We start from the raw sequence: 26,543 nt of genomic DNA on the forward strand, positions 1-26,543 counted from the left end.
TATCTGATTCCAGAAAGAAACAGGTTAGGAGTAATCAGAACATCTCCCATAGTGATCTGGGCACGAAAAACTGAAATATGAACCAGGTCCCAATTCAAATGCTATTTAAACTGAAGCTAGAACTACACTAAACAATGTCCCAAAAGAAAACTCACCAGTACATGGTATCAAATTTAAACAACAGACGGGATCAGTGGCCAAATTGGGTTATTATCTTAATAGTGATAATGATACAACGGGACAGATCAGGACTATGTTAAACACTTCACATACACTCTCTCACATTATCTCATCTAATTTCACAGCACTATGAGGAAGACACTATTATCATTATCTTTTTCCTCATTAGGTGACAAGACTTATGGAGAGCTGAAACAACCTGCCCAATGTCACACAGTTAATAGCAGAGTTAAATTCCAACCCCCAGAAGAGTGACTGACTCAAGTATCTTGCCTACTCATTCATGTAAAAAATATCTGAATGCCTAACATGTATTACACGCTTTCTAAGCACTCATATCAGAGAAGGCAATGGCACCCCACTCCAGTACTCTTGCCTGGAAAATCCCATGGATGGAGGAGCCTGTTGGGCTACAGTCCATGGGATCGCTAAGAGTCAGACATGACTGAGTGACTTCACTTTCAGTTTTCACTTTCATGCATTGGAGAAGGAAATGGCAACCCACTCCAGTGTTCTTGCCTGGAGAATCCCAGGGACGGGGGAGCCTGGTGGGCTGCCGTCTATGGGATTGCACAGAGTCGGACACAACTGAAGCGACTTTGCAGCAGCAGCAAGCACTCATATTACAGTGTTTCCACCCAGTAATAAAGATGGATTCTGAACTATCCACTAGAGAAGGGACAGGATACCCACTCCAGTATTCTTGTGCTTCCCTAGTAGCTCAGCTGGTAAAGAATCCGCCTGCAATGCGGGAGACCTGGGTTCAATCCCTGGGTTGGGAAGATCCCCTGGAGAAGGTAATGACTACCCACTCCAGTATTCTAGCCTGGAGAATTCCATTGACTATACAGTCCATGGGGTTGCAAAGGGTCAGACATGACTCATTTCACCACTTCAGAACTATCTATAGGAATTATTTCCAGAATTTAGCCCTAACCAAAAGTGTAACAGGGAGCCTGGTGGGCTGCCGTCTATGGGGTCGCACAGAGTCAGACATGACTGAAGTGACTTAGCAGCAGCAGCAATGTTCCCCAAGGTTTACAGTATCCTGGCTGGAAAGTAAAAGTGAAAATCTCAGGAGCAGTTGTCCTGAAATTCACACAGACTTCATTAAAATACCTGCTTCTCTCCCCTTACAGCATCTGTGTACCCCTTGGGGACAGAGACCCTGTCTCACTCACTCTTAGTACCCAAGTGCTCTGACATATCAGGCACTCAGCTTACCATATGGTATTGTCATTGTTTGTTACGAGTCTGTTTTCCAGAGTAAGCAAGAAGCTACTTGAGATCCATGAGTTTTATTTTTTCACCCATTTTTGTATCACCAGTGCTAGGGCATACAACAAGCCTATTACTTCACAGTTTTGTGATGATTTCATGAGTTACGTAAAACATTTACCACAGGCTCATTTATGCATTGAATAAGGAATAGTTTTCTTCTTATTTACCTCTCAAGCACCTACGAAGTCAAGCCCTATTTTCCTGCTGACGTAAATGAACCAAAAGGCAAGGCAGAACCTGGCTTAACAAGCTGCCAATTAACTCAAGAGCTCATCCGCTACACATTTCCTATATGTCATTTTCCTAGGCACCCCACCCTGAAAAACAGACACAGGAAACATTTCCAAGAAGTGACAACTGAGAACTAAACCAGAGGTTCTAACTATATCTACTGGAATGAGTTACCAAAGGTGACTCTAAACTCTACACACGTGATTCACATGACATGCAATAAAGTACAAAGGTCTTCCTTTCCTGGGTAAAATGGCCTATAACAACAGTGCTATTTGGAGAAAAAAATCTATGAGTATATTAGTGATCTGGCTTTCCAGATGGCACGGTGGTAAAGAACCCACCTGCTAATGCAGGAGACACAGGAGATGTGGGTTTGATCCCTGCATTGGGAAGGTCCCGTGGAGAAGGAAATGGCAACTCACTCCAATATTCTTGCCTAGAGAATCCCCATGGACAGAGGACCCTGGCAGACTATAGTCCAAGGGGTTGTAAAAGAGTCAGACACAACTAAGCGACTAAACAACAACAAACTTTACTGATCAGGGCAAATCGGTTATATCTTCCAGTATGATATACCCTCCGAGCAAACTCTTAGTAGTTATTAGGAGTTTGATTTATGAAAAATTAAAGTGCCTCCTTTGGACAGCAGATACATGCTCAAAACATAAGCAGAAACTGACTATGAAGCCACATTATATGGAATAAAGATAGTCATAAAAGATTTAGCCCACCTAAAATAATCACTGCTTTTACAGCCAATTAATTCCCTCAGTCCCTCATTTCTTACCCTCTTCATTTCTCAATCTGGACAGTCAATCTGAATTCAAAAGTTGTAACTCTTAAAAATGCATTTCCCAATTCCCAACCATGCCACTTCTTACCTGGCTTCCATTGGCAGTTTCTCAGCTACCTGAGGCCTTAGTTCCACCATCAACAGAATGAAGATAACTAAGCTATCCTCCCTGAGCAGGTTTTGATAGACCTCATAGCCACACACAGACATAGAGCCCTAAATGTCAGTTATTATTATTATCCACTTTGACATTTAGAAATAATCTGCAATAGTTACTATTAAGAACACTAGGATACATACTGTATTCCCACCACACTGGCCTCTTTTCTGTTACAAATGCCCTTTGCCCCTCAACACCTGCTCTTTCCTATGCCTGGAATCATCTTCTTTCAGCTCCTCCATGACCAACTTACTTTCATTCTTAAATCTGAATTTAAATATGCCTTCCTCAGAGAAGCCTTCCCTGAGATTATGACCCTGACACCTCAATATCTCACTCTCTTCTAACCTTGCTTACATTCTTTCATGGCATTCACAAATATCTGTAACTATTAGTATAGAGACCTTACTTATCTTTTTCACAATGAAATTTACAACTCCTAGCATTGTAAATATTAAGCACGCATGTGTGTGTGTGTGTGTGTGTGTGTGTGTGTGTGTGCTTAGCCATGTCCAACTCTTTGTGACCCCATGGACTGCAGCAATGCCAGGCTCCTTTGTCCATGGAATTTTCCAGGCAAGAATATTGGAGCGGGTTTCCATTTCCGTCTCCAAGCAATTTTCCCACCCAGGGATTGAACCTGAGTCTCCTGCATCTTCTGCATTGGCAGATGGGTTCTTTACCAGCTGGGCCATCAGTGAAGCCCCATTAAGCACATAATAGCTGATAAACAAGTGAACGATGTTGCAACGTCAAATATTTTAAAACTTAACATTGTATTCCTAAAGGAAATCAATATTAACATTCATTGGAAGGACTGATGTTGAAGTTGAAGCCCCATACTTCGGCCACCTGATGCAAAGAGCCGACTCATTAGAAAAGGCCCTGATGCTGGGAAAGATTGAGAACAGGAGGAGAAGGGGGTGAAAGAGGATAAGATGGTTGGATGGCATCACCAATCCAATGGACATGAGTTTGAGAAAACTCCGGGAAATAGTGAAGGACCAGGAAGCCTGGTGTGCTTCAGTCTTGAGGTCACAAAGAGTCAGGCACGACTTAGCAACTGAGCAATAACACTCTATTAAACACAACATAAAAAATAAAAGATAGTATCAGGTTAACATATGTCAAAATAAATAGCTGAGGTAATTCCCTAGAGATCCAGTAGTTAGGCCTCCATACTTCCACTGCAGGGGGCTGGCGTACAATCCCTGGTCAGGGAACTAGGATCCCACAACCAACACAGCACAGCCAATAAATAAATATCTGATTGAAAAAACAGAAGTAAGAAGGAGATGGGGTATGAAGAGGTATTACACAATAGTCTTTTCTTTGATGCCTGCTTAACCATAGGTAGGAAATCAAACAACAGAATTCATACAAATGAGGGAATACAATTAGAGTCATTCAAAAATTTTAGGAATATTAAGTCTACTTTTTATATGGTGACTCAATCAATTCCAAGGCCTGGACAATAAAAATAGTGAAGGTGACCGACCAGTGTCTGGCTAACTCCATTTTCTTAAGTTGAAATTCAGGACTTAACCACTGTATAAAGTAACAGTTTTTCCATCTGTTTAGTTACACTCTACCACACACTATACAGATCATTTTCCAACATAGCTGGGATTACCACTACCTGAAGATCATATATGTGGTTTTTACACATGACTGATAAGACACTACTATTTCAAGATGTTCTGTAAGCTTCAAAGACATTCCATGAGTATTCACAGGGAACAGTTTGAAGTTTGTATTTTTGTCCCTAATACAAAACTATGTTGATGTTATTTTTACTAAAATAATGATGTTTTAATTATTGCAGGATTATAGAGGATTACTTTTATTTGACAATCATCTTATGCACACGAGTGCAAGGCCTACTCTAAGACCTTTATATTTTCACTCATTTAAGCCTCACAACAACCATACAAGGTAGGTACTTTATCATTACACAGCTGACACAACAGACACACACAGAGGAAATCTGCCTACGGTTGCACAGCTAGTAAATGGAGGAACTGGAATTGAACCTACAGTTTGGATCCAGAGTCCATCACTAGACTATGCTGTCTATCTAATGTTTTAAAGAAAAATCAATAGTTTATAAAGTCATAACCAATGTTAGATTAGTTTCAGTTAAGTAAAACTGAAACAACTCAGTCTGAGCCATCTGGGCTTTAAATCAAGACAGCAAGGTTGAAGGGCGAAGGAAAGCAGGAAGGAAAAAGTGAAAACGGAAAATAAGGTACGTAGAAACAGAAGGACTTCCCAAGTAGCAGTGGTAAAGAATCCACCTGCCAACACAGGAGATGCAGGAGACTCAGGTTTGATCCCTAGGTCAGGAAAATCCTCTGGAGAAGGAAATGGCAACCTGCTGCAGTATTATTGCCTGAAAAATTATGGACAGAGGAGCCTGGTGGGCTACAGTCCATGGGGTCACAAAGAGAGGACATGACTGAGCACACACACATACAGCAAAAAGGAGGGACAAAAAGAAAGAAAAGAGTTACTTGTAACCACTGTTCATAATATCTGAATGAATCCTTTTTCAGAAAGAAAATAAGGGACAAGACAGTTCCTATATAATCCCTAACTAGCTTATTACACAGACTGTATATTTCCATCCTAAATGCTGAATTAAACCAGTAATTTAGGAGGAAATAACATTTCAAATTCCTTTGCAGAAGGGAATTCCCTGTTGTTCCAGTGACTAGGACTCCGGGCTCTCATTACCAAGGGTCCGGGTTCAATCCCTGGTCTAGAAACTAAAATCCCACAAGCCATGGGGCAAAAAATAAAAATAAAAAAAAAACACAAAAAACGTTTCTAGGGACTTCCCTGGAGGTCCAGTAGTTAACCACACTCCATGCTGCCAAGGCAGGAGGGCCTGGGTTCGATCCCTTGATGGGGAACTAGATCCTACATGCCAGAGCAACCAAAAAAAAAAAACACATAAAAAACCTAAAGCTACATGTTAACTAGTTCTCTTAAAATGTAGGTTTTAGTAACTTTCTACCAGCTTCTTTTTAAATCAGATAAACAGTAACAATTTAAACTTTAATTTCTTATCAAAAGTAATTAGAATAATTTCACAAACTGAGTAACACATAGGGAACTTTGGTAGAATTCAGCCAAAAATGACTAAGCAAGAAAGATATTAACAAAGATTATGGCATGTCCATGAGTTTCCAAAAGGGATTTAATTCAAATAGAATGTAAAGGAAAAAATTACTTTTCACAAAAGCTATAGAGGGGAATGTTTTCTGAATATTTCCATACTCTCATCCAAGCAAGGTAAATTCAAGTTTAAAGTCAACTGTATAAAGCCAACTAGAGCCAAATACTATCAGTTTCTTCCAGGCCTCTGCTTTTGTTCCAAACTAGCCATTTAAAGGTAGAAAAAGTCTTGCAAGAGGAGGCCAGTCTGACCCAAGAATATGCCAGTTTGACAAATTTTTGTTCATTTTTTGAGATTCCTTCCCCCTCTCAATGGCTGGGAGAAAAGACAAAAGTTATATAAAACAGAGAAACAAACAGTAAACTTTAAGCAGAAGCAAAAGAAGTTAGCTTAATAGAAGTAAACAGAAATTGAAATGGCAAGTAATCAGGATAGTACTATGTCCTATTTATTTACTTACTTATTTACCTCTTTGGTATCTAACAGAATTCCCAGCATCTACTAGATAATAAAACAAATGTGTGGGTGAATTCACCCAATAATGAGTAAATGAACAAATAAATGTTAGGAGAAAAAGGAAGGCTGCAGACTTTCAACAAAGGAGACTCTTTCATTAAATATCTGACTTTCCCTTAAGAAAGTGGCCCAAACTGAGATCAGGAAAAGGAGCACTCCTATGGCTAATACTTAAGGGGCAGAATGAGATCAGCATAATTACTGAAGAAGAATAAGTAATGGGATTCCACAATCACCTGGGGCTTCCCAAGTGGCACTAGTGTTAAAGAACCTGCCTGCCATTGCAGGAGACAGAAGAGACTCGGGTTTAATCCCTGAGTCAGAAGATCCCCTGGAGGAGGGCATGGCAACACATTCCAGTATTCTTGCCTGGAGAACCTGCATGGACAGAGAAACCTGGCAGCCTATAGTCCATTAGGGTAGCAAAGAGTCGGACACGACGAAAGCAACTTGGAACGCACACACAACCACCTAGTATGGCTGCCAGTGTTCTCTGCTGCCAGATTTTCCCCTAAATTTACTGACTGATTTGGCATAAAGGTGATACCATGTTTGCAGTATGTTGAGGAAACCATGACCCCCTCCCTTCTAAGAAAACCAATGTTGGAGCCCATGAGTTCCTGTTATCATCTGCTTTTATGGGCCAATGTAATTGCTGTCAAGTGCAGAAAGGGAAATCACCTCAGATCTGTTTTGGACATAACATGAGTATTATCAGTAGCGCCCTGGCAAAAAACAGCACACCCAAATAAAGTATTTAAATAAGAATTTTATAAAGGAACCATCTTCAAAGGTATAGGTAGGATTTACGGAAAGCAGCAGGGAATGGTACCAGCAACATCATCTCTAGGCTAAATGGGCAAGTAGAGGGTTACCAAAACCCAGAAAGATCTGTAACTGTAGCTGGCTGGCACAGATGGCCACTGAATAGAAGCTGTGACCTACTCACAAAACACAAAATAGCTCTGGCAACGCAAATCCAGCAGGAAGAAACTGGGTCTTCCAGGCCTCCTGCTGTTGTCCCATTGGTCAAAGTCAACCAGAAACAAAAAGCAACAGCCTAGTTGCAGTTCACAGCACTAGCCTCCCAGAGCATAGCGCAGGGTGGAGAAAAGATCCAGAGGAGCCAAAAAAGAAGGCACAATATAGAAAGATATTCCAAATGACTGCTACCCAGCAAAACTCAGGCACATAAAAAGGTTCTGCCAGTTCCACCTAAAACTTCCAGGCATCACGAGATACCTGCAAAAAAGTCATACACACAGCTACTTACTTGGGCTCCCATTGCCCTGTACTAAGCTGAGAAGAAAAAAAAAAAGATTCTAAGAGTACTCCTGGGGTAACATTTGTCATTTCTGCATCTCTAGACAAAAACAGACAACCCATTTATCTACGATAGATCATTTATAGCACAAATCTTTTTTCTGTACTCAAAGAGCATCTATTCCATACCTTTATTATTACATTTATCATGATGTAGTATAACCTCTTGTTTGTTTCTCCCTCATTAGACCCTAAGCTCCTTGAGGGCATAGACTTTCTAATTCATCTTTATCTTTAGCACCTAACATGAACTTGGAACAGAGTTAGCCTTCAATCAATGTGCACTGAATCAATTCATTGGCAGCCTAATGCCAGAGTGCATAAAATCTAAAATGACTCTCAGCAATTAAGTTTTATTTAGGACGTGGTTTAACACAATGAGCAAAACACAGCTTTCACATCAGCCCACTACGATTCTCTGTACAGCAGCTTTTCTTGTGTGCTCAGGTGATATTTATAGCCTTTTCTACAATCATAGAACTCATTATCAAAGGAGCCAGAGAAAGCTGGCAAGACCACACTCCATCTCAGAAAGGAATCAAATACACATCATCTCTCAAAATTCTCACTCTTTTTCCAAGAAGAGACCAGATCCACTGAAGGAAGTAATAATTTGGGTATATTATATGGAGGAAATCATGTTTCATAGTGGTGATAATACTGACTTGGGACAGAAATGCTTTTACACGTGTGTAAGCATGCACACACCCGCCCCCTTACATACAGGCATGTTTATCATTTAAACAGACATCACTTTCTGTAATATTATAAAACAGCCATGTAACACAAGCACATAACATCATCATATTAAATGGATACACTGCATGATGTTGGGTGATCATTAACAGAACCTGGAACATATTCACATTATAATTAAGAACCACTTTCACATAACCCTGTACTTATGATCTGCTTGATCATCTTTCTGTTGCTACAGTCAACTTTTACCTGTAGTTCTCCAAAGAAAAAGAAAAAACTTAATGCCAAGTTAATAACCCTCTTTGAACTACCACTATTTTAAAGGCCGCCAACCTCCTATTGTCAGTAAGATGAATAAAAATAAAACTTTAAATGACCCTTAAAGGTGACTTTTTGGCAGTCCAGTGGTTAAGACTCTGCGCTTCAACGGCAAGGGGTACAGATTCAATCCCTGGTTGGGGAACTAAGATCCTGCATGCTGTGCAGCTCAGCCATAAAGCTTAAAAATAAATAAAATAAAATGACTCATAGACCCCACTAGAAAGGTGAGTTTTTTAATAAAAATATATAATCTCCCAAAACTCAGCATGAAAATACTTTGTATCTCTAGAATCACTGTTCTCCTTCACTGTTGTTTATAACAGAATATTGATGCTATTAAATCTAATGTCATCTTATATACCAAATTAAAATAAGCCAGTATTTCACTTTCTATTTAGGAAAAGGGAATTCTGAGCTTATCTTGACAATACACTTAATTATTTTAAAACTCTAGCCATACAAAAACAGAAAAAATCTGTTTTTCAAATAGATCAGGTATCTGATACTGATACTTAATGCATAAGTCTCCTAAACAAGCTTTTTCCAAAACCAAAGATTTTAAAATCAGAAATAACAATTTTATCTTTTATTGAGAGTCATCATAAATTCTGCAGCTGTCAGGCCAAGTTAGCAATAAAATTACTCTTAATTCTATTGGACAGTTATGGGATGCTTGCAGCATGTTGAAAACAGACTACAAAACCCCACAATTTTATAAAGTTGTACTGCAATAGTTCCCTCAAATATACATGAATTAAAATAAACAAAACATAGATTTAGTATATGGCTCTGTGTTTAATAACACTGATCTACCTAAGAGCAGTATTATGTTTCATCTATCCTGCTTCAGTGCTTGGCCCAAAGAGAAAACGCATTTGTTTCAAAAATTAGTAACTGCATAAGGTAGGAAAAATGGGAACTTTATATATAACTCTGACAGTACAGTATGTGGCAATAATAGGATAATATCCAATATATTAGAATTTTAAAAATCACTTCTGACTCAACATTTTCCTCTCCCCTCACTGAAACATAAATGAAATTTAACAAAGCTCCACAAACACTGAGTATAAATTTAAATACATTTTAAAATATAACATATTTACCAAGGTAAACTTTTCATTGCCAATAAATCTGAATATAATTAATGTAATTATGAATATGTCTGGACATCTGAAAGGATCACTTGTGTTTTTATAAAAATAGTGTTCCAAAATCGTGTTTCCCTTTCCTAAACGGAATTTCTAAAATTCACTGTGGGGCTATATAGGAAATGTCCTGGTAAACAATAAAGATGTTTCATAAGCAAGACTTTTCCTCAAAAAACAGGTAACAGAATTTATAAAACTTCGGCGAGACTACAAGCACCTAAATGGTCAGGTTTGAGGCAGGGGAGACGGTACTGGATTAAAAGCGGAGGAAGTTTCCTCTCACCGAAAAGCCATTATGCAGACCTGCGTCTAGGATGCTAAAGTCACAGCTCTCCAACGCTGAGAGCTCGCCAATACTATTACTTCGATACTCAAACATGAGGACTACCCGAACATCGAGCAGGTCTTCTGGTAAGTATTTTTTTTCCAAAACGTATAAATAGTTCAAAGATACTGCCTTACACAATACATATGAAGACGGTGAAAATCTCTCCTTCCAATGCCTAGCCCTTACCCAGATGACTTCGATTCTTTTTCGTCAAAAGAGCAACTGGCGACCAGAAGCCCTACGACTGAACTCTTCAGTCAGAAAGACAACGCCAAATTCGCTGCAGCCAAAGAAACGTCCAGTGCTCCTTGTGGGCTCTCACAGGAGATGGAAACCTACACGACGACGAGGTCTGTGCAGAGAAGGAAACAGCAGGTCTGGGGCACACCACGCCAACCCCATCCCCCTCAAAAGTAAGCTTCTTCAAACCTATAGGCAGAAACCTGGCATCATCACACCCACTTACAGCCTGACAATTTACAAGCCGGTAACACCTTCTAATTAGGAGCGTTCTAACCTTTTATAGACGAAAACTTGAAACTGCTTCCCACAAGGAAGATAAACCTGGCACTGGCGCCAGTTACTGAGAATTCCCAGTGCATCAAAACCCTCCGGTTTTGTCACCAAACCTGATGAGCCAGTGACCACCAAGCTTCCCTACATCAGCGAGGGGAGGACCCCACCCTCTCTGCTGGGAGTGAAATGGGGAACAGAGGACAGGAGAGCAAGGGATGGAGCGCAGAGGCGTGAACAGCATCCAAGCAGGGTGGGCTCAGCGCACCGGCGGGCAATAGAAAGGCAGACTGACAGCAGCGGCCACGCGGGGATGCGGGCTGCGAAGCAGGGTCCCCGGGCTGCGGAAGCCGCCCCAGCGTCTAGCCGGGCAAGGTTCGCGCGTCAGGCACACGCCCCCCACGCCCGTCCGCGATTCCCGGCGAGTCACCTCCCAGCGGACACACGCCCGCACCCCACCGATGCACCCCACCCCGGGCTCGCGCGCACACGCCCCTCGGGCCGGCGGCGCGTACGTACCCAGCAACACGCAGAGCACATCGAGGGCCACGTACGGCAGCCGCGTCTTGTCAAACATGGTCTCCGCACGGATGGCAGAGGAGGCACCCGATTCAGGAGACAGGGCCGGGGACTGGCGACGGCTCCTCCCAGACAGGGGAGAGCTGCTAGGGCTGACGGGGACCCCCGCGGCGTTCTGACGGGCAGCAATGGCGCCCACGACCCCTCCCCTCACAGCTCCCGCAAGCACTGGGTCCGGGCCGAGACGCTCGTGTGCCAGCCGCGGCGGCTCCGTAGCCTCAGGCCCTCCTCGGTCGGCCCTGGCCCGCCCTGGCTGTTGGCTGTCCACAGCCAGGCACCCTCTCCAACAGGCGGGGCGTCCGGACTCGTGCTTTAAGGATGGGGACCGGTAAGCCCCTCCCGCGGGGCAGCGCGGGACCTGCCTGCGCGCGGCCTCGCGGGCTGAGGGAGCGCAGCGGCGGCGGCGGGGCGGCCAGTGAGGGGCACGGGGCGGGGCCGGGAAACCCCGGCTCGGGCGCGTCAGCCAATCGGCGCCTGCGGTCCCGACCTGCGGAGCCCGCCCCTCAAGTGGGACGCGCGGCGGACGGGCGGAGCGTGGGGGCACCTCCCGTGCAGTGCGAGGAACGTTGTTCAGACACGCTTTCTGCTGGTGTCGCCGAACCTGGCCTTCTGATCTCTGGCCACCGGTCGTTGGTGCTTCGGAGAAAGAACTGGACCCACCCCCACCCCGGTTGCCTGCCAGCTCTCCTCATCCATGGGGATTGGGTAATAAAGAGAAACGGGGTTGTCAATGACAGTCTCTCTCTCCTTGTCTGAACTTTAGTCAGGCTCCTCCCAGCCCTCTACTCACCTAGGCCTCCATTGAGGCCTTCGAATCTGGCCGGGCAGAGCCCCGTATTGGCGTGAATTCTGCTAAGTCATCCTTGCACCTTTAGTATCTGGTTACCTTGCCTATGCTATCAGATTCGTTTATATATAAAGTCCGTTAGTATATAAGTCCTCGGACCTGCCTTTAAGCAAGCATCCCGCTATCCTTAATGTTTTGTCTTAATTTCTCATCCACTAACCCCCTCACTCTTGTTTGTTGGCTATAATAAATTTCCTGGTGTCTTTGCTGTATTGGAGGTTGAGCACAATTTCTTTCTCCTGTTGCAAGTTATGATCCCCTATTGAAATAGTTTTAAATAGACTGTACCTCACCATTTTAACAAGTATCAGAAATGAGTTTATTTCACTCACCCCTCATTCCCGTAGGACCCTAGCAAAGTAACCTGTAACATCAGGATGTTGATAATCCCTGCTGTGTGTTCTAGTCAAGAAGTGTGAAGCCTGGAAAAAAATAAATATGAAAGTGTTTTCCAAAAGATTAAACCCTCTACATATGTTAACCATTGGTAACTTTCCTCCACATTCATATCTTACCTTCATCAAAGACGTTAGACAAATTGAAAACTGTACTTAACTGCTTTGGACTTTCTCCACAGAAGTGTACAGGTGGCACACAAAAGGGGCGGGGATTACACCTGGGAGCCCTGGCAACACTTCATAGGAGGGTGATAGTTACATTGTTCTTTCCTGTCTCTCCCCCACATCAACAGCCATTTTCTTAGGTGAGAAGATAATGAACAAGACAGTATGTTTTGCCTTTTGGAGGAGTTACAAATAATAGCTTTAAAAATAAATCAACAGGGAATTAATTTCCTGGCAGTCCAGTGATTAGGGCTCCACACTCACTGACCAGGGTCTGGGTTTAATCCCTGGATGGGGAGCTTAGACTCCACAAGTTGCTGAGTGTGGCAAAAAAAAAAAAAATCAACAAAGTCCACTAAAATGCATTGTCATGCCCTGTGATTTTAAAAGGGATGTGCACTTGCACATATAAGCAGTAAGTCCTCAGTTGAAAGAATGATTAAGAAATGTCATTTTGTTTTGGGAAGTGGGAGGTTTTGTTAGATTTTGGAAGGAATGTGATTTGTTTTGGTTTATTTTCACGATTAGTTTCTAGTGTGATCACTGGAATTGAGAATGAGTTAAATAACCTTGAAATGATAGTGAAAATAACAAAAAGGAGATAATTATTATATAGTGACATCATTAACACCCTCTTGGGGTAGGTTCTAGTGTGTCCCTGGATTGGACATAAAACCTTAGAGATTTTCTTAAATGTTTAACAAAAATTTGTCCTGGAATCTGTATTTTTCCCTGTGTAATACAGGCACCAAATATAAAAGCAAAGTAGAGTGCACTTGGGAAGAATAGTCCTGAAGAATCTCTGAAGAAATGAGAAACTAATTTCCTTTCTTCTTGTATTACTACTACTACTACTACTACTAAGTCACTTCAGTCATGTCCGACTCTGTGCGACCCCAGAGACGGCAGCCCACCAGGCTTCCCCGTCCCTGGGACTCTCCAGGCAAGAACACTGGAGTGGGTTGCCATTTCCTTCTCCAATGCATGAAAGTGAAAAGTGAAAGGGAAGTCGCTCAGTCATGTCCTACTCTTAGCAACCCCATGGACTGCAGCCTACCAGGCTCCTCCATCCATGGGATTCTCCAGGCAAGAGTACTGGAGTGGGGTGCCATTGCCTTCTCCTCTTGTATTACTAAGCATTTTGAAAAGGAGACTGTAATCTGCACCGTCCATTTCACTTTCTCTTTAAATATTTGTGTATTCTCTCTTCTGTCCCCACTCCTTTCCTTGCTCTATTCTTTAACATAATGTTATTGGTAAGTCTCCTGTCTTTTCCAACAGTACTTGCTTCTTTTTATTTTATAAAGTTTCTGCAAAGTGAATGATATTCACCTTGTAAAATTTAATGAATAAATTCCCTTAGAGTATTTGTATGTAATTATGTCCTTTCTCCCCACTTGGACTGAATCAAATATAATTTTTATTATACTCAAGAAGCTTTGTGAAACTAAAACAATAAAAAATGTAAATGTCTGGTTCCTTGGTACATGTGTCTCCCCCATCCAAAAAGCTTTACAATCTGCTATAATCTTTTTTGTACTTATTGTCAAAACTATTTGTTATTAAAATTTTTTATTATGTAATCTCTGATACATAGATATACCTATAAGTAAGTTATAAAACATAATAGTGGATGACTGGAATCCACTACTCAATGCCTAAAGCACTGTGGTATCACTGAATCTATCTATGTGTTCAATCCCTTTCTTGTACTCTACTTCAGGTGAGGTAACCACTATCCTGAATTTTGTGTTTATCTTGTTCTTTGTTTTTTTCATGTGGAAAAACACATGGCCACATGTGTACATGTCACTTTGTATAGCTATCTTATATTTTATCTTTTAAAAACATATGCCATATATGTAGTCTTTTGCCCTTGATTTTTTTCACTCATTTCTTATACCGATTGATGTTGCTGCAATCATTGCAGGTATATCATATAAATGTATCATTCTATTCATTCTTCTGACAACGGCCACCTGGGTTATTGCCATTCTTGCTATTACAAATAATGCTGCTGTGAACATTCACCTACATGTCTCCTATGTGGAAAGTTGTGGAACTACTTTCATGGGGTTTACAAGCATCCAACTTCACTAGAAAATCCCAAATTGTATTACTAAGCATTATACCATCTTACCTATCCCTCACCAGTGGTAGATACGACTCCATATTTATATCAACACTTAAAATTTTGAGAGTTCTTAATTTTTGGTAATTTAATAGATGCAGTGTCTATTTCAATGTAGTCTTATTTTACATTTCCATGATCACTAATGTGGTTGGGCACCTTTTCCTAAATTTATTTACCAAAAATATTTCCTCTTCTGTCAATTACCTAATCATGTTTTTGCCTATTTTTCTATTAGATTTTTTTTCTTATTTTTATCAAACTATAGAAGTTCTTTGTATATTCTTGATAGCAATTCTTTGTGTTGTAAATTTTTCCTTCCAATATGTGGCTTGTCATTTCATGTCCTTTATGAGCAGCTATGTGCCAGAGTTATTGTAAATGTAATGTAAGCAGAGGTCTACTGGAAGATTTCTGTGAAAATTTTTACTTTCCTGACCAAAGAAAAACACTGGTTTTCCTTCCCTCTTCTTTCTGCTTTCCTTGAACAGTATTTGAGTTACAGCAGCCACCTTGTGATCATGAGGGAAAGGTGAAGAAGAGAAACGCTGGTCTTTTTAATCTTGAGCTACTAAAACAACCAGCAACTTGGCTACCTCCAGATATTTTCTGATGTAAGGGAAAAATTATTGCTTAAGTCTCAAATATTCACAAGTGATACAAGGCTCAAGTACTTTGATTACTATTTCTGAGAAATCACATATCATATTACTCTAAGAAAACCTTTTACTTGAGCTAATTAATTGAATTTTTGGTCCTTGAAACCACAAAGTCCTGAAAAAAAAAAAAAACAGTTCGAGTAGCTGGAATGGATGTTGAAGAATGGTTTGAGCATAGAGGCAAAACAAGTGACATATTCTGAAGTCTTTGAATAGGAAAGGCAGTGAAACAAGGAACTCACATTGAGGACTAGTGGAAGATAAGGTTCTAGGACTTCCTGTTGGTGCAGCAGATAAGAATCTGCCTGCCAAAGAGTTTGATCCCTGGTCCAGGAAGATTCCGTATGCTGCAGAGCAACTAATCCCATGCGCCATAACTGAGCGTGGGCTCTAGAGCCTGCCAGCTGCAACTGCTGAGGCTGCGTTCTGCAACTACGGAAGACTGTAGTTGCACACAGTCTTCTGTGTGCACACAGTTGCACACCCAGAGCCTGTGCTTCACAAGAGAAGCCACCGCACTGAGAAGCCGCACAGTGCAACTCAAGCAGCCCCCACTCACCACAACTAAAGACAGCCCTCACAAAGCAGCAAAGACTCGGCACAGCCAAAAATAAATAATTTTTTTAATTATATAAAAAAAGAAGATAAGGTTCTAGAAGATAGGTAAAGCACTTTGTAGCTTTAAAGTGTGTCTGGAAGCAAAAAAACTGTTTAAAATATATAGCAGTGTGCTGAAAACCGTCATTCAAAACAAGTAATCTAGTAGTGAGAGAAAGTCATAATTTCTACAGTGGGTTGTAAATTCAAGACGAATAAACTTTATTTTGTAAATAATAAACTTTATTTTGTAAATCATGTTATTTAGTTTCAGGTCCTTTTTGTGTTTATTTCCATTTTGTTTTCTCCTGTGGTTCCCAAAATCTTGTTTATGGCTCCCAGCCCTTTCTTAGCTTTGCTGCAGAGTACTAAAGGGAAAGTCTTCTGTTATAATTGAGCCAGTCTACCAATGTAAGAAAAAGTCATTGTGAGAGTATTTATCTCCATAAAAGGAGGTGAATCCCTAGGATCAGAGTTGGAAGCCTAATGGGTGGGCAAACCAACTCCACCAAGATTTTCTTTTACAGAGACTCCTTCAGTGTCAAGCTTGGAGGGCCTGTTTTCTGTTTATTTTCTCAGATGACAGTATTCCTTAACAGGCTTATGGTAATCAAATATTAAAATGTAAATGCAACTGTCTGATCTAGGCAGACATGCAATACATATTGTTTCTAAAACATTTCTGTGAATCCACATCTATTATTTTTGCTTCCCTACCACCCACTCAACCCCAAATCAACCATGGTTCTCTAATCTATTAATAACAAGGAAATGAACCTGATCTCGCATGACTTGTTCTTGGCTCAGATGTTCACCACTTCCCTTCTCTAGGATGCTCACAAATTATTTCTTCAATGATCCCTTAAAAATATATATCACCAGAGATAAAGTTAAATTCTTATAAAATATCTGTACCCTCAAAGGTATCATATATATTTTTCTTTAAAAAAAAATCTTGGGTAGGATTGCCATCCAGTTACTGGTCTTTAAACAGAATCCACCTTCTTTAGCTGTTTTGGACATCAAGAAAATTCTCCCTTCTCTCACCTTTTAACTGCTTTTCTGTTCACAACCACCAATTTGTGCTTTGTTAAATCTCATGCTTCTATTGATATAACTAGTTAACTAGTTATAACTAGTTTAAAGCAAAGTGTGTAAGCCTTCTTCAGCTCTGTATCCCCAGCTCCTAGAGCTACACTTGGCACAATGAAGTCACACATAAGTTTTTATGTTAAATTGCTTGAATAAACAAATGAACAGAGAACAAAAAGTAAGCAAGAGTTTAGGAAAGACGCAAGCTATGCCTCCCATGCTTTCTGTTATTTAAGCTTGTCTGAGGATGGAGGTGGGTTATAGGATTAATTTTCCTGCCACTATTCTTACAGGTTCCTGACACCACTCTATAAGTAATTTTTTGGGTCCTTGATAATGTGAACTACAGTTGACCTTTGAACAATTCAGCGGTTAGGGGAGCTGATCCTCCCCTGAAAACCCAAGAATAACTCTACTGTCAACCCTACTTATCCTAGGTTCAACATCCATGCATTTTACCGAATGGGAATCATGTAGTGCTAAAATCAAGTATGAATTTAGTGGGAAAAAACAAGTAGAAGTGGACCCCAGCAGTTCAAACCCTCATTGTTCAAGGTTGAACTGTTCTTTAAAAAGTAAATCTATCCCCTTCCTCTAATTAGAAAAATGTAATACTAATATTTTCCCTGATATAGTCAGTTTTATGGTATTTAAAAGTTCTAAAAAGTCACATGAGACAAACACCTATCTTTATGTCTAAATTACCAGTCAGTTCAGTCGCTCAGTCATATCCAACTCTATGACCCCATGGACTGTATTATGCCAGGCTTCCCTGTCCATTGCCATCTCCAGGAGTTTCCTCAAACTCATGTCCATTGAGTCGGTAATGCCATCCAACCATCTCATCCTTTATCGTCCCCTTCTCCTCCTGTCTTCAATCTTTCCCAGCACCAGGGTCTTTTCTAAGGAGTCAGCTCTTCACATCAGGTGGCCAAATATTGGAGCTTCAGCTTCAGCATCAGTTCTTGCAATGAATATTCGGAACTGATTTCCTTTAGGGTTGACTGGTTTGATCTCCTTGCAGTCCAAGGGACTCTCAGGAGTCTTCTCCAACACCACAGTTCAAAAGTATCAATTCTTTGGCACTCAGGTTTCTTTAGTGTCCAACTCTCACTTTCATACATGACTACTGGAAAAACCATAGCTTTGACTAGATGGACCTTTGCATCAAAGTAATGTCTCTGCTTTTTAATATGCTGTCTAGGTTGGTCATAGCTTTTCTTCCAAGGAGCAAGCGTCTTTGAATTTCATGGCTGCAGTCACCATCTGCAGTGATTTTGGAGCTCAGAAAAATAAAGTCTCTCACTGTTTCCATAGTTTCCCCATGTATTTGCCATGAAGTGATAGGACCAGATGCTATGATCTTAGTTTTTTGAATGTTGAGTTTTAAGTCAACTTTTTCACTCTCATCAAGAGGTTCTTTAGTTCCTCTTCAGTTTTTGCCATTAGGGTGGTGTCATCTGCATATCTGAGATTATTGATATTTCTCCCTGCAATCTTGATTACCAATGGAGGTTATCATACTAAGTAAACCAGACAAAGACAAACATTATATGATATCACTTATATGTGGAATCTAAAAAAAATGATACAAATGAACTTATATCCAAAACAGAAATAGACCCACAGACATAGAAAACAAACTTATGGTGACCACAGGGGAACAGGGGGAGGAATAAATTAGGAGTTTGGGATTCACAGATACACACTTGTTCAGTAACTCAGTTCTGTTCCACTCTTTGTGACCCCATGGACTGTGGCACACCAGGCTTCCCTGTCCTTCACCATCTCCTGGAGTTTGCTCAAACTCATATCCATTGAGTCGGTGATGCCAACCAACCATCTCATCCTCTGTCGTCCCCTTCTGCCTTCAATCTTTCCCACCATCAGGGTCCTTTCTAAGGAGTCAGTTCTTCGCATCAGATGGTGAAAGTATCGGAGCCTCAGTTTCAGCATCAGTCCTTCTGATGAATAATCAGGACTGATTTCCTTTAGGATTGACTGGTTTGATCTCCTGACAGCCCAAGGGACTCAAGAGTCTTACACAACATCACAGTTCAAAAGCATTAATTCTTTGGTGCTAAGCCTTCTTTATGGTCCAACTTTCACATCCATACATGACTACTGGAAAAACCATAGTCTTCCTCATTAAGATCAGAGTCAGAATAGTGCACTGGGACGACCCAGAGGGATGGTATGGGGAGGGAGGAGGGAGGAGGGTTCAGGATGGGGAACACATGTATACCTGTGGCGGATTCATTTTGATATTTGGCAAAACTAATACAATTATGTAAAGTTTAAAAATAAAATCAATCAATGAAAAAAAAAAAAAAGAAATGCATTTCTAGGAACTTCTTAACCCTCAGAGCCAACTTTCCTTATTTGAATAACAAATTTCATTTAACTTACCTTTGGATTTTTAAAACTCTGTGTGTGTTAGTTGCTCAGTTGTGTCCAACTCTTTGTGGACTGTAGCCTGCCAGGTTCCTCTGTCCATGGAATTCTCCAGACAAGAATACTGGAGTGAATTGCCATATCATTCTCCAGAGGATCTTCCCAACCCAGAGATCGAACTCTGGTCACCTGCGATGCAGGCAGATTCTTACCATTTGAGCTACAGGGAAGTCCAGAAACAATATTCTTTGTTAAATCTATGGCAATGATACTCAGACTTTACACATTAGAATCATCTGCAGCGTTGCTTAAATACACAAGTTCCCTCCCCAACTCCCAGAGATTCTATTCTAGGATTTAACTCAAGCATTGTTTTATCATGTTTAACAAGTGCCCCCAGGAGATTCTGAATTTGAAACCCCATCAGAATTTGAAAACCTCTGGTCTAGTTGGTCCACATTTTCACTCTCCTGACAAATTTTAATAAAAAGAACTACTTTCTTCAAAGTAATTGCTATACACTAAGACTAGATTGCGGAGAAGGCAATGGCACCCCACTCCAGTACTCTTGCCTGGAAAATCCCATGGACAGAGGAGCCTGGTGGGCTGCTGTCCGTGGGGTCACTAAGAGTCGGATACGACTGAGCGACTTCACTTTCACTTTTCACTTTCATGCATTGGAGAAGGAAATGACAACCCACTCCAGTGTTCTTGCCTGGAGAATCCCAGGGACGGGGGAGCCTGGTGGGCTGCCGTCTATGGGGTTGCACAGAGTCGGACACGACTGAATCGACTTAGCAGCAGCAGCAGCAGCAAGACTAGATTGAAACATAGTGATTAAACATCTGGGCTCAAGAATCAGGTTCACTCAATACACTTGAGCAAATTACTTCAACCTTGCTATGCACCAGTTCCTTATTTGTCAGATGAGAATGGTAACAACAGTACCTCCCTCTTAGATTTGTTGTGAGGATTAAATGAGATGATACATCGAGAACTTTTAGCATAGTGCCAAAGCATATAGTAGGTGCTCAATAAATGTTGGATGTTATTATTCAAAGATTCCTATCATTTAATCAGAATCAGGTTAATAATGTATATCCTATTAACCTTATATAATCACGATGGTGTGATCACTCACCTAGAGTCAGACATCCTGGAATGTGAAGTCAAATAGGCCTTAGGAAGCATTACTGCGAACCAAGCTAGTGGAGGTGATGGAATTCCAGTTGAGCTATTTCAAATCCTAAAAGATGATGCTGTCAAAGTGCTGCACTCAATATGCCAGCAAACTTGGAAAACTCAGCAGTGGCCACAGGACTGGAAAAGGTCAGTTTTCCTTCCAATCCCAAAGAAAGGCAATGCCAAAGAATGCTCAAACTACCACACAATTCTGCTCATCTCACATGTTAGTAAAGTAATGCTCAAAATTCTCCAAGCCAAGCTTCAGCAATACGTGAACTGTGAACTTCCAGATGTTCAAGCTCGTTTTAGAAAAGGCAGAGGAACCAGGGATCAAATTGCTAACATCCACTGGATCATGGAAAAAGCAAGAGAGTTCCAGAAAAACGTCTACTTCTGCTTTATTAACTATGGCAAAGCCTTTGACTGTGTGGATCACAATAAATTGTGGAAAATTCTTCAAGAGATGGGACTACCAGACCACCTGACCTGCCCCTTGACATCTGTATGCAGGTCAGGTAGTGACACTTAGAACTGGACATGGAACAACAGACTAGCTCCAAATCAGGAAAGGAGTACGTCAAGGCTGTATATTGTCACCCTGCTTATTTAACTTTTATGCAGAGTACATCATGAAAACTGCTGGGCTGGATGAAGCACAAGCTGGAATCAAGATTGCTGGGAGAAATATCAATAACCTCAGATATGCAGATGACACCACCCTTATGGCAGAAAGTGAAGAAGAACTAAAGAGCCTCCTGATGAAATTGAAAGAGGAAAGTGAAAAAGTTGGCCTAAAGCTCAACACTCAGAAAACAAAGATCATGGCATCTGGTGCATCACTTCATGGCAAATAGATGTGGAAGCAGCAGTTGACTTTATTTTTGGGGGGCTCCAAAATCACTGCAGATGGTGACTGCAGCCTTGAAATGAAAAGATGCTTTTTCCTTGGAAGGAAAGTTATGACCAACCTAGACAGCATATTAAAAAGCAGAGACATTACTTTGCCAACAAAATCTGTCTAGTCAAAGCTATGGTTTTTCCAATAGTCATGTTTGGATGTGGGAGTTGGACTATAAAGAAAGCTGAGTGCCAAAGAATTGATGCTTTTGAACTGTGGTGTTGGAGAAGACTCGAGAGTCCCTTGGACTGCAAGGAGATCCAACCAGTCAATCCTAAAGGAGATCAGTCCTGAGTGTTCATTGGAAGGACTGATGTTGAAGCTGAAACTCTTAATACTTTGGCCATCTGATGCGAAGAGCTGACTCATTTGGAAAGACCCTGATGCTGGGAAAGATTGAAGGCAGGAGGAGAAGGGGACGATAGAGGATAGATTGTTGGATGGGGTCACCGACTCAATGGACATGGGTTTGGGTGGACTCTGGGAGTTGGTGATGGACAGGGAGGCCTGGTGTGCTGCAGTCCATGGGGTCACAAAGAGTTGGATATGACTGAGCAACTGAACTAACTGACTGAAGGACAATGTCCTGGGGCACTCCAAAGTCCTGAGGCACTCAAATCTCCAACTCCTTTGCAATTGTGTTAAATTCAATGTTTATGAATTTTGCTGTGAAATGCATCTATAGATAGCACTTCCCAAACTTTCAAGTGGGGAGGGGGGTGGCAGTGAGGGTGGGGGTCTGTGACACGATTCTGAGCTCTAGAACCTTGCTGCTGAAATGGTGCCCTCGACTGGGAATGTCCTCATTACCTGCTGCTTTCAGAAAGGCACACTTAGATGCCACTCCAGACCTACTGAGTCAAAATCTGCATTTCAAATGATCCCAAGTGATTCCTGTGCATGTTAGTGTCTGAGAAGCACTGCTCTAGAGATTCCCAGGTTTCCTTGATAATTGAATATGCAGATTATCTGATGTCTTTTTTGAAATTCTGATTTATTAAATCGGGTAACTTTTAAAATTACTCTGTGTGATTGTTATATTTAGGGAGGAAACACTGCTGTCAAAAAAGAAGCTATCGGCAAGTTAAGAATTTGTGAGATAATTGGTTTGTAGCTGGACCAGCCTCACTGCACCAGATTCTTCCTCCTGTGCACCAGAGCTAAGTTAATAATTTAGCTGCTTCAAATCTCAGAAGCTTCCCAGTTCCTATCCATGTGAATTCTTGTGATAGATCCCTTTGTTTTCTCCAGCTTGAATCTATATACCTAGCTTCAAAACAGGCCTAGCAATGCCACAAATTACATTGATGGGGTTTTTTGAGGGGGTGGGTTTTTTTTTTTTAATTGAAATCTAGTTGACATACAATGTTATATTAGTCTCAGGTATACAGCATTGTGATTCCACATTTAAATACATTATGAAATGATCACCATGATAAATCTAATAATCATCTATGCCCATACAAAGTTATTAAAATTTATTGACTACATTCCCTTTGCTATATATTATATCCTTGTGACATACTTACTTTATAACTGGAAATTTTTACCTCTTACTCTCCTTCACCTATTTTGCCCACATCTCTTCTTCCTCCCTCTGGTGACCACCAGTTTCTCTATATCTATGAGTCTGTTTCTCTTTTGTTTTGTTTATTCATTTGGGGTTTTTTTGTTTGTTTTTTATGTTCCACCTGTAAGTGAAATGATGTCATATTTGTCTTTCTCTGTCTTACTTTTTCACTTAGCATAATACCCTGTAGGTCCATTACCTTAAGCATAATACCCTGTAGGTCCATTACCTTAGGGTTTTTTAAAATATTTGATACATATATAGAATATTTGTAATATGTGCAAATTGTAAAGCATGAGAAAATAAACACCTTAGAACTCACTACACAACATGAGAGTTAAAACATTTCCAATATTGTTGAAGTTACCTGGGTGTTCCTTCCCAATCCCCAACCCCTAGCCTGTTCCATTTTCTACCCCCACTAACCCATAGGTAACTGCATTTTAAATGTTGTCTTTATCATTATCTTTATTTAAAAGAAAATCAAGACTTTACCACATATTTCCCTGGTCAATATTTTACATGTTTTGAGCTTTATATAAACAGTATCATATTGTGTACACTTGTAAGTGGGGATTTGCTTTTCACTCTGTTGTTTCTACTGCTTATTCATTGTCACTAATGGATAAACTTCTCTTTATGTAAACATGCCACTCATTATTAATCCATTCACTTACTAACAGACATCTGGATGTTTTCCTTTGGACTTTTAAAATGCACTTATAAAGTACACTTATGAATAGTCTTGTATATGTTTCCTGGTGCTCTTTTGCAGGAGTATCTTTAGAGCGTTTAATTGGACTGGAATTGCTAGGTATTGTGGTAGGCTGACAATGGTCCCCAAAGATATGTTCACATCCTAATCGCCCAAACCTGTGACTGTTACTGTATATATTTATAGAAGAAGCATCTTTGAAGAAGTGATTAAATTAAGGGCCTTGAGATCAGAAAATCACCCTAGATCATCCAGGTGGGTTCTTCTAAGTGGGAGGCAAAAGGAGATTTGACTCCAAGACAGCAGAGGAGAAGATGCCCTGTCAACACATTGACTCAGTCCAGTGAAACCTGAACTGTGAACTTTGGACTTCTGGTCTCCACAGCTGTGTGAGATAAATTTCTGTTGTTTTAAGCCATCAAGTTTGTAGTGATTTAATAGGAAACTAACAATATATTCAGCATTACAAGGTAAAGCCAAACAGTTTTCAATGAAAATTAGCAAGTATCCAGAAGGTATGATGTGTCAAAGTCATGTATCAAATATTAGCTCTAGAAGTGTTAATAGTTCCAATATTCCTACATAGGAGGATTCAGGAAGTGTGCCTTAAACTTGTGCTTACATAACACTTCCAAAACAACTGAGAAAAAAAAATCAAAGGTCTTATCAGAGAACATGGGTAGAGAGTGTAGATTGCCAATGATTGATACACTCTCAGAGTATTATTTTGCATGCTTGCTAATAACAATGGAGTTCTTTTGTTTGGCTATATTATTCTCTTATTGTTGGAGACCTTGGAAAGGTCATCTTCTTGGCCCCAGGTCAGGGAGGCATAACCAGTTCTCAGATGTGTGAATGTGGTTTTAGAATTGCTGGCAGGCCATGTGTTTACTTGAATGATTTCCCTATTTATGAAGTCACTTTTGTTGTTATACCAAGGGCAGGTGTATATTGGAGCATTTCCTGACCTCTGTACCTTGCAGAAACAGCACTTCTTTTCATGACAGAGCCTCCAAGGACAATGAAGGGGTTGAACTGTAGATAAGCCCTCTGTGCCCTTTACTCCTTGCATATCTGTTTTGAGTCAATACAATTATAAACTCCCAGTCTTGCCAAACTTCTGATATTCAAGGATATTTGTTACTGCTGCCGACAGTGGTAGTTCACAAAGGGTTAAAGCGTGAGATTTTTTTTCAAAAATTGCATTTCTAACAGTAGGAAAAAGGAAGGTGTGTTAGTTTTCTGCTGCTGTTGTTACAAATTACCACCAACTCGTGGCTTAAAACAACACAAATTTCTTATCTTAAAGTTCTACAGGTCAGAATTCCAGTTTGTCTCACTGGGCTAAAATCATAGTACTGGCAGGGCTGTGCTCCTTTCTGGAGGATCTGGGGAGATACATTTCTTGGGCTTCTTCTACTTCTAAAGGCTGCCCATATTCCTCCTCCTCAAAGCTGGCAACATTGCAGCTCTCTGAACATTCTTCTAATAGTTATATTTCCCTCTGACCATATCTGGGAGAGGTTCTGAAATTTCAAGGACACCTGTGATTTTAGTTTGGGCTCACTCATATAACCCAGGAAAATTCACTTCTCAACGTTCCTCATTTAATTACCCCTGAAAAGTCCTTTTTGTCATATAAAATTACATATTTACAGGTTCTAGTAATGAAGACATTATCTTTGAAGGGGTTAGATTTGCTTAAACAGGGAAATAGAGAACAAATGCCATGTTTATTTAGCTGCAGGTACTATAGACACATAAGCCATATAAGCAAATTGTTGTGCAGAGGACCCATTAGAGCATTTCATTCCATTTACAGATTTTTTTATTACAGTATAATCTATGCGCATAAAAGTTCATATATTACCTGAGTATAGATGGATACAATTTTTATAATGAACACTTCCTTATAAACTATACCTTCAAATGGTACAGAATACTGACCTCATTTTAGAAATTTTGCAGAAATTCTAACTGGTCTAACTTCTGGTGCTGTAAGTTTTATATGTATTTCAGCTTCATATCAATGGAATTAGATGATATGTACTCTCAAAATCAATGAACTATCTTAATGTCATGGAATTGTTTGATATAGACTTCTACTCAATATAATTTTTGGGAGATCCATTCATTTGTTGCATGTAGTTATAAATCATTCTCATTGCTGTAGAGTTTTCTGTTGTAAATATATTTACACAATTTATTTATCCTTTGTATTGTTTATAGGCACTTGGAGAGATTATAAGTCTGGGGCTATCCTGACATGTGCCGCTAGAAACATTGTTGTGCATGTCTTTTGGTGAACATATGAACACATTTCTATTGGATTATACCTCAACAAGGCATGCATATGTCCAGTCTTAAGTGAATATTGCCAAAACAGTTTTCCAAAATGTTTTTTACCATTCCTACCAGGAATGTAAGAGAATTCCGGTTATTCCACATCCTCATCAGTACTTTTTCTTTATATCCTATCTTTTTCTTTTTCCTTTTTTGGTGCCTATCTTTTTATTTATAGACATTCTTGTGGCTATGTAGAGGTTATGGTTTGGATTTACATTTCCTTAATAACAAATGAAGTTGATAACTTTTTATGTCAGAGAAGGCAATGGCACCCCACTCCAGTACTC

General features: G+C 40.4%; 1 protein-coding gene across 9 annotated transcripts in view; it reads right to left on the reverse strand.

Moving 5' to 3' along the window:
• PLPP1 (phospholipid phosphatase 1) overlaps positions 1 to 11,544 on the reverse strand; it is a 105,495-nt gene extending 93,951 nt beyond the window's left edge. For 5 of the 9 annotated variants that reach the window (XR_015148765.1, XM_086361719.1, XM_086361716.1 and 2 more), the window contains exon 1: positions 11,200 to 11,544. Coding sequence is in view for 4 of the 9 variants with exons in the window: in XM_086361716.1 (XP_086217842.1) it covers positions 11,200 to 11,257 (58 nt within the window). In the remaining 5 variants the exon portion in view is untranslated. Of the gene's footprint in view, positions 1 to 10,353; positions 10,586 to 10,684; positions 10,825 to 11,199 lie in introns of those variants that run through there. The other 4 variants (XM_086361717.1, XM_086361718.1, XM_086361722.1 and 1 more) reach the window with 4 other exon arrangements.
• Between the last annotated feature and the right edge of the window lie 14,999 nt (positions 11,545 to 26,543).

Source organism: Bos grunniens, chromosome 20 (genome assembly GCF_055505025.1).
Source record: "Bos grunniens cultivar Pamir isolate PY7600 chromosome 20, Bosgru_T2T1.0, whole genome shotgun sequence".
NCBI lineage: Eukaryota > Metazoa > Chordata > Mammalia > Artiodactyla > Bovidae > Bos > Bos grunniens.